At 37.9% G+C, this 13869-nt stretch overlaps 1 protein-coding gene across 4 annotated transcripts in view; it reads right to left on the bottom strand.

The window, feature by feature from the left end:
* MICU1 (mitochondrial calcium uptake 1) overlaps positions 1 to 13869 on the bottom strand; it is a 210994-nt gene that overhangs the window by 19853 nt on the left and 177272 nt on the right. For all 4 annotated transcript variants that reach the window (XM_039368089.1, XM_039368090.1, XM_039368091.1 and 1 more), the window contains one exon: positions 11637 to 11745. In XM_039368089.1, the coding sequence (XP_039224023.1) occupies positions 11637 to 11745 (109 nt within the window). The remainder of the gene's footprint in view (positions 1 to 11636; positions 11746 to 13869) is intronic.

The raw sequence follows: 13869 nt of genomic DNA, 5'->3' as shown, positions 1-13869 counted from the left end.
CTAAAACTTCAATTTCTTCTCCAGTAACTCAGACTGTACAACAACCTAAACCTAAATCTTCCCCACCTTCTCCTCCACCTCAGGCAATTACACTTAAAGATTTACAAGATGCTTTGGATAAGACTATACAAAAAACTGCAGAGCTCCTGGCTCAAAAAAATAATGAGCTGAGGGAAGATATCGTGTTTTAACTCCAGGGGCTTGCCAGTCTTGTAGAAAAGATTGACGACCGTGTGGATGAGGTGGTTGGTAATGTTGAAATATTACAAGACAGAGTTGAAAAAATAGAAGATAATGTGGATGTTGCACAGAATGAAATTATAATGTCACAATACAGAGAAATGGAGTATGCTTTGAGAATAATTTTCCTTTGAAGGAAAATATTCAGAAGAATTTGAAAGAAGAAATTGCAGCAGAACTGGCTTCTATTTTGGAATGTGATCCTGAAGGAATGTTGAGAGATATAGAAAAGATCTTCAGAGTCAATTCGTGGGTTGCAAAACAGAGAAAATTACTAAGAGATGTTGTTGTTTATTTTGCTAGACGATCACTTCGTAATGAAATTATACAGGCTTTCTATAAGCAAAGATTTCAGATTGCAGCTCAGGATGTGATAGTTTTAAAGGAAATACCTCCAAAAATTCTTAGAAAAAGAAAAGACTTTGCTTTTTTGGCTGAAGAACTAAAGAAACGAGAAATTCAATTTAGATGGGATATACCTGTGGGGATAGTGGTGACCTATGTTGGCACATGATATCGTCCTAATACAATTTCAAAAGCAAGAGATTTCTATGTTACTGTTTTAAAAGGAGGTCTACCACCATCTCCAAGATCAAAAAAGGATGAGAGCAAGACAGAAGCACAGTTGGCTGTAGGTTCAATACCATTTTTGGGAGAAGAATTATTGGTTGAATCTATGCAACAGAGTTTGCAAATAACGGAAGACCCAAGGGAACAGAGAATTACACGTGCTGCTCATAAACGTAGAGAAAGAGAACAATAACAAAAGATAGATGATGGAGTTTCATCACAGTCTACTTCGGAGCCAGTGGGAGGAGCAAGGCCAAAGAGGTCATCGACTGCAAATTTAGAGGTTTTGTTCCAAAGGCTTCAACCTGCCAAGAATGGCAAAGCTTCTAACCTGGAATGTTAATGGTCTCAATTCACCACAGAAAAGAAAGTCTTTCATTATTTGAAACAACATAGAAATGATATTATTTGTTTACAAGAGACTCATATTATTTCTAAAGATCAAAAATATTTGTTTAATCCCCGGCTGGGGGTACATTTCATAGCTCCTGCTTTTCAGAAAAAAGGAGGTGTAGTTATTTATGTGAGAAAGGAGCTTTCACCGAAATTAATTAATTTTGATTCACAAGGTAGATATGTCATCATTGATTTATTAATAAATGATAAGAGAACTCTTATTGTTGGATTATATGCTCCCAATCAACAACAAAAATATTTCTACAAGGAAGGTTGGAGGAAGAGGAAAGGGGAGGAGAGTGGTGAAGGAGAGGAGAGGAAGAAGAGGGAAGTAGGGAAGAGAAGAAAGGGAGAAAGAAGGTAAAGAAGAAGGAGTATGGATACGGTGAAAGGGGAAATGGGTGAGCAACACCAAAGTTATGTGTATGTATTTATTTCATTTTGTTAAAAGTATCTGTATGTGAGTGTGGAGGGAATGTATGTTAATATCTGATATTACGGTATATGTATGGGGGAGAGTTTGGAAAAATAAAAAAATATTAAAAAAAAAAAGAATTTCAGAAGTAAAATGGTAACATTTTGACAGTGATAATAAACAAAATGACAATGAAAAAAAAATTTCTACAAGATGATTCACCAGAAATTAACTTCTTTGGACTACAAGTCAGTTATTATGATGGGAGATTGGAATGGTGTTTTAGATTCAAATAAAGATTCTTCTAAAGTGTCTAATCATGCAAGACTTCCTAAAGCTTTTTTTGATTTAAAGGATGATTTGGAACTTAGAGACATTTGGAGAGAATGGAACATTCAGGAAAAAGATTTTACCTTTTTTTTAGATAGGCACCAATCTTATTCTAAAATTGACTTTTTTTTAGTTACTAATGATTTCTTTTCTAGGGTGAAGAATACCAAGATATTTCCTAGAATAATTTCAGATCATAGTCCTGTATGGTTGGAAATTTCGCTGGAAGAAGGGACTAGAAGGTCTTGGAGGTTGAACGAGAATTTATTTAGATATGAAGAGAATATACAGAGATGAAGAGGTTATTTAAAGGAATTTTTTGCTTGGAACATGAATAAGGGTACCTCGATGCTAATGGTATGGGATTCTAGTAAAGCATATATGAGAGGGATTTTGATTTCTATGAATAATGCTCATAGACGTAAACAGACTCAGAAACGTAAAGACTTGGAAGATGAGATTAAATGTAAGGAAAAGATTTTAATATCAAACCCAATGGATAATAACTTAAAGGTTCCTATAACTCTGCTTAAGGAGCAATTTAATATGTTAATAGTGGATCAGATGGCAACTAATTTGAGGTATATGAAACACAATACATTTTGTAATGCAAATAAACCTGATAGATGGTTGGCTTATCAATTACGTAAGAAACAGAAATCAAGGACTATAGATAAAATAATTTATAAAGGTAAAGAAGTGTGTCAACAAAATTTGATTAAAAAGACTTTTTTAGATTTTTATTCAAAGTTATATGCTAGTGAAACTATACAAACTTCAGACATAGAAAAATATTTACAGGAAGCACATTTTCCTAGACTTACGATTGACCAATGTGATGGGATTAATGGTTTAATTACTTCTGAAGAGATTATTTCTGCAATTAAACAATTGAAGGTTGGCAAGACTCCAGGTACTGATGGACTAACAGCAATTTATTATAAGATGCTATCTGAAGAAATGATAGAACCATTAAAGGAACTTTTCAATGATATTTTGTTGGGAGCAGAGCTACCTCCATCTTGGAGAAGGGCTTTTATATCATTGATTCCAAAGGAAGACCAGGATCTGTCCCAACCTAGAAATTATAGGCCTGTATCTCTTTTAAATACAGATTATAAGATTTTTGCAAAGATACTGGCAAATAGATTAATGCAGGTTTTGAAACAATTGATTCATACTGACCAATCTGGATTTATAATGGGAAGATATATGAAATATAATGTAAGACAAATTGTTAACTTACTAGAGTATTTGGATAAGAACAACCAAATCCCTGCTGCTTTAATATTTATAGATGCTGAGAAAGCTTTTGATCAATTAGATTGGAAATTTTTATTGAAAGTTGTAGAGGAAATGAACTTTGGAGACAAATTTTTGTGTGCTCTCAAGGCCATATATCAGCAACAATCGGCACAAATTATAATTAATGGGGGATTAACAGATGTATTTAAAATAGAAAAAGGTACAAGGCAGGGTTGTCCCTTATCCCCCTTGTTATTTGTATTAACAATGGAGATTTTACTTATTAAAATTCGAGATTCATCTAGATTAAAGGGAATAAAAATAAATAAGATTGATTATAGGCTGAGAGCTTTTGCTGATGATTTGGTTGTGACGTTATCCCACCCAATAGATTCGGTCAGAGACTTGGTTGAAATTTTAGCGCAGTATGGACAGGTCTCTGGTTTTAAGGTGAATAAGAACAAAACTAAAATATTATTGAAAAATATGTCTATGAAGGGAAAAGATATTATAGTTGAAGCAACAGGTTATGAAGTAGTTAATAAGGTTAAGTATTTAGGAGTATATATCACAACATCTAATGGAAAATTGTATAAGAATAATTATGAACGTTTATGGGTAAAAGTACAAAAAGATTTAAATGATTGGCAAAAATTACAACTATCATTACTGGGGAGAATTTCAGTAGTAAAGATGAATGTTCTACCAAAGTTTCTTTTTTTGTTTCAGATGATACCTATCTTTAAAAAGGATGCTAATTTGGATGAGTGGCAGAAAGGTATCAATAAATTTATCTGGGGTGGGAAGAAGTCAAAGGTAAGTTTAAGATTTTGCAAGACACTCGAGAAAGAGGTGGACTTAAAGCACCTAATTTGAAATTATATTATGATGCGGCCACTTTAACTTTAGTAAGTGATTGGCTTAATTTAACAAATAAAAATATTCTTGCTCTTGAAGGTTGGGATTTATTATATGGTTGGCATGCATATTTAAATTTTGACAAGAAAGTAGATCTGGTTTTTAAGTCACACATTTTAAGAAAAGCTTTACTTCGAGTTTGGAAGTAGTATTATTATAAGTTAAATTATAAAATACCTATTTGGGGGATTCCTGGACAAACAATTCAGGAGGTTTCTAAGGGGGTGAATTTTGATAATATTTCGTATAAAGAATTACTTATTTGGTCGAGTACTGATTGGCAACTAAAGTCTTCAGATTTGTTAAGGCAAGAAAATATTTTACAGTCATGGTTTCAATATTTGCAAATAGTTGAGAGGTGGACCTTAGATAAGAAAGTGGGAATCACCTTAGCAGATGAAAATTTGGTAATTCAGATTAAAGATCAGAAATATGCTCATATTAAAAGAATTTACAATGAGTTAATAAAATTGGATTCGGAAACAGAGTTAGTAAAAGACTGTATGATTAAATGGGCTCAGAATATTCAGGAACCGATTTTATTGGATTTATGGGAGTTAATTTGGATTAGAAATGTTAAATTTACGCAGGCCCAAAATTTGAGGGAAAATTTTTACAAAATGTTTTATAGATGGCATCTGGATCCTAAAAAGTTGTCTTGTATGTACCCGAACCGGCAACCTAAATATTGGAGATTTGGTAGCTTGGATGCAACTTATTTTCATGTTTGGTGGACTTGTAAAAATATTAAAGCCTTTTGGATTATGATTTGGTGGAACATTCAAAAGGTTTTTAAGAGGAAGATTAAGTTTACTCCCCAACTGTTTCTTTTGGGAATTTTTGTGGATTTTGATGCTAAAGAAACTATTTTAATGTTGAATTTAATAACAGCAGCAAGATTATTGGTGGGTCAATATTGGAAGAAAGACTCTCTGCCTTCTTTAGAAGATGGGTATTTAAGGTTTCTAATTTAGCAGAAATGGCTAAAATTTCTGCTTATTTAAAGGATCATTCACAAGAGAGATATGTTATTGTATGGAGAAGATGGATAGAATATGTTCAGAAGAAATATGGAACTACAAAATTTCATTTATTTGATGAGTAATGGATTTGTTTATAAAATTATGATGTTAAAGTTTGAAGAGAGTTAAGGGTTAGTATGATTTTGGTTATTGTATAATTAGTAAACTTAAGTAGATTATGTTTAATATGTTTGTATAACCCTGTACTTGGCTCTGGGAAGTTGGGGGGAGGGGGGCAGGGGGAGGGGTGGGGGGAGGATGGCTTGGAGGTTAAATAGGTCAGATAAGTAGAAATAGTTGTTTTTTTGTATATAATATTGATGTTTTAACTTGGAGAGAGGAATTGCTCGGGCATTTCCCCTGGATCGCATCTGGAGTGAGAAGATAGGAGGAAGGGGAGAAGTAAGTAGGAAGGTCGAGGAGAAGGGGGAGAGGGGGAGAGTGAGGAAGAAGAGGGAAAGAGGAAAGTGAGAGAAGAGGTTAGAGGGTGGATGCGGTTTGGGGGGAGATGGGCGAGCAATACCGAAAGTTGTGTGTATAAATTTACTTTATTCTTTATCTGAAGTATTTTTTATGAATGTAATGAAAAATTGAAAAAAAAATAATTGGATTGGCAGAAATCAATAAGTCTTCTGCTTCATTTTGGTTTGCAAAGTCATATAATCCGAACAGCTGATGGGCGGGAGGCTGAGGCAGGGAGTCAAGGGCCAATGGAGCAGCCTGAAGCTGAAAGGCTCTCGGCCGCCGAATAGCTGATGAATGCGAGGCCTGGAGCACAGCCGAACGATGCTATGGGACTGGAAGGCTGCAGCGCTGCAGCTCCCATTGTCCCTTCCTTCCTTCCTTCCTTCCTTCCTTCCTTCCTTCCTTCCTTCCTTCCTTCCTTCCTTCCTCCTTCCTTCCTTCCTTCCTTCCTTCCTTCCTTCCTTCCTTCCTTCCTTCCTTCCTTCCTTCCTTCCTTCCTTCCTTCCTTCCTCGTTCCTTCATCCTGTGCTACGCCGCCCAGACCCAGCCTGGTTTTGGCAGGCAGCAACACATCACAGCCCTGCCTGTGCACGCGCAGAGGCAGAGGAGAGTGCACAGACAGGGCGGGCATGTCGCCAGTTCACCTCCCGTTTTCAGGCATGTACGTTACAAACCGGCTACTTCTCCCAGTCATTTTTCCCCTACTGGGGCCCAGCATTCGAGCCAGGTTCCCCGATTCTCTCCGTATACATTGTTCTTCCCATAGCTCTCCCCAGCGCTGTCGAGAGATGCCCATTTCTGGCTGCATTGCTACCGTTCTTAAGTTACACTTGCACCCGCCCGAAGGAAGAGAGTGACGCTTTTCTCCCTCCTCCAAAGGAAGGGAGACAAACCCGCATCGCCACCAAGTCACCCTTCCTTCGGGCGAAGTAATTTCCGGTCCCCACCTTTGAGACTGTTTCAGTCTGAAGCAGAGAGTCGGAGAGCTGCGTCACTCTCGCCGTTTGGACCCTATACTTTTACGCTCCGGGAGCAGCTTGCCTTTCAAACCTCTGATAACTAACAGAAGGGGAAGCCTGCTGCAAAGGCACATCTCCCGAAAAGATGAGGGGGGTGGGAGAAAGGCGATCAGTCAGCCAAGAGCCTGGCTGTTTCAGACTTTAAGCCTGCAATACAGGCAACAGAGGGCCAAGTAAAGAAGGCGATCCAAGAAAAGGAAAAAAAAACCTGCTTTCCTTTCCAGCAAAAGTTACTTTTCCAAAACTGCCTTAAATGAAGAAGTGACCTCCCCCACCCTCTAATAATTGACTTTCTCCTGCCTTGTCCAGCCTTCCCTAGCAGGAAGAAATCAGCCCCGACCAGCTTTTGTTCCCCAAAGGCTAAAGTCGATCGCTCGCTTGCCTGATCCAAGGGGCGCACGGGCACCCTGAGACCCACTCCAGGCCAAACTAAGCCACGATTCCCGGTTTGTAGAAAAGATGAGGGGGGCGGAAAGGCGATCAGTCCCCCAAGGGCCCGGCTATTTCAGACTTTAAGCCTGCGATACAGGCAATGGCGTGCGCTTCTCCCAGCCCGGAAGGAGAAACTGGCAGGCGTGCAGGCCAGCAGTCATGGAAATGGGGAAGGGTTAAATGCTGCAAAACAGTGGGGGGGAGGGAGTCAGGCAGGCACATTTCTCCCTCCACACCCACATTCTGTTGGCTTTGCCTGACGCACGTCAGCAAAACAAACGGCCTCGATTCCCACCTGCTGATGCGGGATGAGTCCTCCAGGAGGCAACGTGAGGGTTGTGAGGGTTATCGCAAGCTCGCGGGGGGGGGGGAAGGAAAAGAAGACGGAAGAGAGTGAGGCCTCAACAGAGAGAGAGAGAGAGAAGAGGGAAAAGAAGGAGGGGCGATTGTGATGTTGGCGCTCAGGGCTGTGACACGAGTGTTCTCAAACCCTGCGGTCTCAAACCCTTCTTGCCGAGGGAGTGGACAGTTCTGTCTCCTATCAGGCTAACGCTTGTTGTGAAGTAAGAAGAGAAGGGTGATACGGATCCTGCTGACCTGCGTGCACGAGAAGAAGTCAATCCGGTTGCTTCACAATTAATCCCTGGGGAGGTGCCTTGCTCTGCACCTGTGCTCTTCGTGCGCTCTCCTCCTGCAGGGCACTTTCGGTAGGGTTCATGCAGGCTGCCGCCAAGCAGCATGTTTTTCACAAACAAGCTGAGAAGGAGCAGAGCGGGGGGGAGGAAGGCGATGCCACGTACCACCAGCCAGGTGGTCGTATACCACCAGTGGTACGCGTACCACCTGTTGAAAAGCCCTGATCTAGATCATGGCTAATTCTCTCTGTGTAATGGCTCCATAAGAATACATTTCAGAGATGGAACAAGTAATTTTGCATGTCAAAGATCCTATATAGATCTTTCTGTATTTCCAACATCTACAGCTAAGCATCTAGGCAGAGGTCTCCAAACTTGGCAACTTTTTAGACTTGTGGACTTCAATGTCCATAATTCCCCAGCCAGTTTAAAGTTGCCAAGTTTGGAAAGCCCTGATCTAGGGTAAATGGAACTGTGAAAAAACTTCAGGACAAGATCTTGGAGAGCTGCTAGTAGAAGATAATAATAATAATAATAATAATAATAATAATAATAATAATAATAATAATAATAATAGTAACTGGAGAAGATAACAAAATACAAAGACCTACAAATAGAAATAGAAAGACTGTGGCAAAAGCAAGCAAGTGTAGTACCAATAGTAATAGGCTCCTTAGGTGCAATCCCAAAACAACTGGAGCACCACTTGAACACCATTGGCATTGACAAATTCGCTATTAGTCAATTGCAAAAGACGGCCTTATTAGGAACTGCTTCCATCCTGCGACGATACCTGTAATACCATCAAACATCCACATCTGCCTATCCCAGGTCCTGGGTAAGGACTCGATAGGTAGACAAAATGCCAAATCCAGTCTGAACATCTGGCTGACTGTGCGATGATCCATAATAATAATAATAATGTTGGAAGGGACCTCGGAGGTCATCAAGTCCACCCCCCTGCTCAGGCAGGTAACCCTACACCATTTCGGACAAATGGCTGTCCAGTTTCTTCTTAAAAACTTCCAGGGAGAGGATGGGTGGGTTTATATTGTAATCTGTAAAACTTTTAATAATAATAAAAAAAACTTCCAGTGTTGGAACATTCATCGCTTCTGGAGGCAGGTTGTTCCACTGGTTAATTGCTCTAACTGTCAGGAAGTTTCTCCTTAGTTCTAGGTTGCTTCTCTCCTTGATTAGTTTCATCTGTTGCTTCTGTCCTGCCTTCAGGCGCTTTGGAAAATAGCTTGACTCTTTCTTCTCTGTGGCAGCCCCTGAGATACTGGAACACTGCTATTATGTCCCCCCTCGTCCTTCTCTTCATTAAACTCGACATACCCAATTCCATCAACCTTTCCTTATATGTTTTAACCTCCAGTCCCCTAATCATCTTTGTTGCTCTTCTCTGTGCTCTTTCTAGAGTCTCAACATCTTTTTTACATTGTGGTGATCAAAACTGGATGCAGTATTCCACGTGTGGCCTTACATTGTAGACTGGTATTAATACTTTGCGTGATCTTGATTCTATCCCTCTGTTAATGCAGCCTAGCACTGTATTGGCTTTTTTGGTAGCTGCAGCACACTGCTGGCTCATATTTAAATTATTGGTTTAATATAAGATTTCTTACATATATCTTTTCTCAGTGATTTCCAGCGACTGTTCTGCACATACTGAGATTTTGCTGAATAACCTTCCCAGCTGAAACCGTTCTTCAACTGCAGTGAAGGAGGCTATATTTTAATTCAACAGAATCAGATCACAGAAGGTCTAGGATGCAATAAAACAACACAGCACCTTGTCTGCTTCATTAAAAATACAAAGCATACTATTTATGCAGGTGGAGACCTGGCAAGACCTTGCTTCTCCTCAGTGCAAGCATCCTAAAATTTGACTCCTATGCTGATTATTCTTTTTTTACTGGCATTATTAGTTTACACAGCCCTTAGAGTCCACTGAAATCCAAATTCCCCTCTAAAATGGCCTTGGATATGATGCAGCCCTCCTTGAACCATGAAATAATTCATGCCTTTTCTGTTTCATAGCTGCCTAGATCACAACCAGAACAGATTTCCATGCCTCTCAGGGAAATGGGCAAATTCCTTATCTGTGTATATGGGAGAATATATTTAATAAATCTGGTTCAGATAAGATAAACAGGAAATAGAGTATTGTTGGTTTTCTATCACATGCTCAGCTGTCCATTTTGTATGATTTCTTTTCTCAGAAGCCAGGGTCTATATTATTGATCTAATAACCGTGCACTAAGAAATACTAAACCTTGTTTATGGAACAGATGCTGGTAATTAAAATGCAAGACTTTTTTTTCAATGAACAATTCAGCTTGTTTGATATGAGCCTTTAAGTAAAACAATAGAAATAGAAATGATTTGCAAGACATAATGGAAACTACATTTGTTTTTTTTTAAAACCCTCTTTATATAAGCATGACCTGCAGATAATTCCTTAGTTTACTGTATACATATATCTGGATATCTGCTTTTATGGAATTCCAAAAAGCTACAAAGAAACCCTGAGGTGGATGGGATGGGGTGGGGAGGGGTGAGAACAAATTTAATATGGGAAGTGCAAAACAGTTCCATGTTATTGTAGCAGCATGTGTGAATAAGGCCAAGGAGGGTGATTTCCAGTGGCTATGTGCTTGGAGCAGCTGAAAGCACCCAACAGGAGTTGGACTGCTAACCATGTTGCCATCAACAGTCACCTCTAAGCTATCAAAATCATGTGAAATTGCAAAGTTTGTATGGAGAAGATGGAAATATGCCAATACGGAGTTAATGGCCTTCAACTCGGGACTAGGAATGAGATGGAGGCAGCACATCAGCCCAAGTCCTTAAAGAACAGTTAGCATCTCTGGCCTACAGCCATTAATTAATTAATCACATTTTTATTCTGCCTATCTCACCTAAGAGAGCCAGTTTGGTCTAATGGTTAAGACACCAAGTAGAAAGCAAGAGACCATGAATTCAGTTCCTGCCTCAGCCATGAAAGCCATCTAGGCGATCCTGGGTCAGTAATTCTCTCTCAGCCCAATTTACCTCACAGGGTTGCTGTTGAGGGGAAAGTAGGAGAAGGAAGGTGTGTTGGATATTTTCGCTGCCTTGGGTTATTTATAAAAATAATAAATGTGGGAAACAAACAAACAAATTATAAGGTTGTGTGGGTAAGCCTTTAGAAAAAATCTAAGTGTATCACTTTCTAACTCATAACATTTTTAATTACAACAGGAAGTGTGAAACTGAACTTAAGCCTAATCACACATATTTAAAATTGTGTTTCTAAGCTAACTTGGACCCAGGTTCCTTCTTAGAATACTCAAATTTCCTTATTCAAAAGAATAACTCCACTAGTCCTTTCTTGATATACCAACAACATGGAACATTCACATAGAATTGGGACAAGAAAAAAAAGCAAATGATATTTATATTATTTAAAATCTGCCTGCTTTATAATTCAGTGAACTATCTTTCCACTGTCTGAAAATCTGCAGCAACTTTGGGAAAATTTAGCATATGCATAGAAAAAACTCAGGATAAGATATTGCCTGGCACTGAAGACACAAAATTAGGACAGACAACAGCAAGTGGGGTACAGTAGTTAAAGGACTGTATGTATGCATGTAGTATAGGTTGACTATGAATGCTCAGATATGGTGCTTCTGTACACAAAGAGCTTTAATGTCTACTTATATTATTTACTAAAAAACAATTACCTAGAATTAGATGGTTAGATTTAGATGGATATCTGCTTATAGATTGTAAATATTCTACTGCTGAACTGTTTCATAATAAACTGAAGAATGATTTCATGAAGGGTTTTTAAATATTCTAAATATCACAAAACCTGTACTTTCTAATGTATCTGACACAAGTGTCATTAGCTATTTTATTTTCTCTTAAAAAAAATATCAGGTGGCAAAATGTTGATTACCTTTATCAAGAGATGCTCCAGCCATGTGGTAGAAACTTAAAGCTGTATCAACATCATTTATGTTTTTCAGGAACGTAAAGAAGTTCTCTACTTCCTCAAATGTTAGTCCCTGCAGTGAAGATGAAAAAACAACACATTTAAAGGGGAAAAAATGAGTAGAAAACAAGGATGCTGTCAATGTGTAAATTCACATGGACTATTTTATACTTGCAAGCCATTTGTGACTTAGCATCTTCTGGTATATGAATCCCACCTATTTCTCTGGGCTAATCACCATCATTAGCATAATAATCATAATCAGCTTCACTTTAGCTCAAATGTCAGCTACTTTTCCCAATCCATCAGATCAATTCCAATGCGCTCTTGTTTTTAGCAATAGAGGAAATGAAGAGTTTATTTCTCTAGAAAACTGAAATATTTCGCTGTCAACTTATTGCATGTCAAAGTATTTACAGATTGAACTATAAACTAGCATGTTTCTTACCTGCTGTTCCTAATTTCTAAACTACGATTGGATGCTTATATACTTATTGATTTTATATTTCATATTTCTTAACTACCCATCTCTCCAGGGTTAGATATCTTTTCTACTTATTTTCTATAGGAATAGAAGAGCAATTTATTTTATCGTATTCTGTTTTGTAAATATTTTTACATCAACTAATGGCACTTGCATATTTAAGCTTTCATGAAGTTATTTACTACAGTAGAATCCCTACTGAAACATCATTTGCCAGAAGTGCTTATTCTAGGAAGAAAATTTACAAAAATGTGCATTTTTAATGTAAAGGATGCCTGCCACCTGCCTTAGGAAAAGAATGGTGGCCAAAATAGGTGCTTTTAAAATAGGAGTATCTGAAAATGAAAATGACAAATTGAAAATAGGCAAAAAATAATGAAAAACAAATTAGTAAGCCAAACTGAAGTAACATTTTAATGACTGAATTGATTGTGCTGATAGAATAGAAAAAAAAATTCCCAGTTTGTAATCAATTTGCCTTATATAACTATATTGCAGTATGTTGTTTGCAAGATTAAATTATGCTAAAAGTGGAATAGGCAGGTTTAACACAAAACTCATTTGCTACACACATTCTTCTGAAACAGTTGAGTGGTAAGAAATACTTTTTTTTCCCAAGAAGAAAAAAAATCCAGGCAAAAGCAGGAATAATTAAGTCTGAATTTGAGCAAGCAGGTTCTATAGTAGATGACTTATCAATTTAATTAGTTTCAACAAGGAAGTTGTAAAAGGCTTGCTCTAAAATTTGCTTCTCTTGAACCCTTTCTATTAAATCCATTTAAATAAACCTTATGTTTTAACAATTGCAAACCAAGCAAGCTTCCAGTATGGAACTATGACTTGTATTCATTGTCTCGGACATTATGCAATTTACAAGTCTCCTTGTCCACTTGCAAATATTCAATTAACTTTCCCTCACTTGGTGAAAATGAGCAGTTGTGTGATGTTATGAAGATTAATAGCTAGTAAGCATGTCAGCTATGGAATGCCAATTAGAAAAAGAGGCCACACTATTTTGCTTTTTCATATGGGAATTCTGTTTCTCCTAGTCAGTGTTCCAAATGACAAGCATAGCAACTGTCTGATTAAGATATTCAAAATTCTAAATAATTATTTTATTTGTCCAGTGGTTAGTGAAGATCTAGGATGGAGATGAGTCAAGATATATTTGAATCAGTGTCCTGGAGACCTTGACTCACAGAGACAAATGAAAAATATGTGTCAAGTCTGGGCTTTTAGAGGAGGCAGGATAAAACCTGTGCTTGAAGAGACAGAAACAGTGCTTAGTTTTTAAAGAACAGATAGTGAATTGTAGAGCAGGGATTTTAACAGGGGACTACAAGATGAGAGCAAAAACACTGAATTTTCTTTCCAATCTTGATTTAAAGAAAATCACATTTTCTTGACAGCAATTAATTTTAGGGGGAAAAATGCCTAGTAATTTGTATGAAAATTGGAATTCCTCAATGACCAGGCGGAGCCTGAGAGCAGGGTCAAATGCATCATCAGTTTAGGTGCTACATTCCCATAAGAGACCTAAATGTGACTCCCCTTGAATTCTGCTAATTCTTATTTAGTGCCAATTTGTCTTGACTGTTAGTAGATCAGATTCTTGTGTATAGGTAGCATTTAATAGACTTGAAGTGCTTTGAACTAAACTCCTGTTCCTAGTTACTTGAGCCTGACAATTAATTTGAAAAACCAAAGCAACGC

Source organism: Crotalus tigris, unplaced genomic scaffold, assembly GCF_016545835.1.
Source record: "Crotalus tigris isolate CLP2741 ecotype Arizona unplaced genomic scaffold, ASM1654583v1 scf7180000020625.271290, whole genome shotgun sequence".
In the NCBI taxonomy this organism is placed as follows: domain Eukaryota; kingdom Metazoa; phylum Chordata; class Lepidosauria; order Squamata; family Viperidae; genus Crotalus; species Crotalus tigris.
The sequence above is the reverse complement of the archived record's forward strand: the minus strand, read 5'-3'. Positions and strand labels throughout refer to the sequence as shown.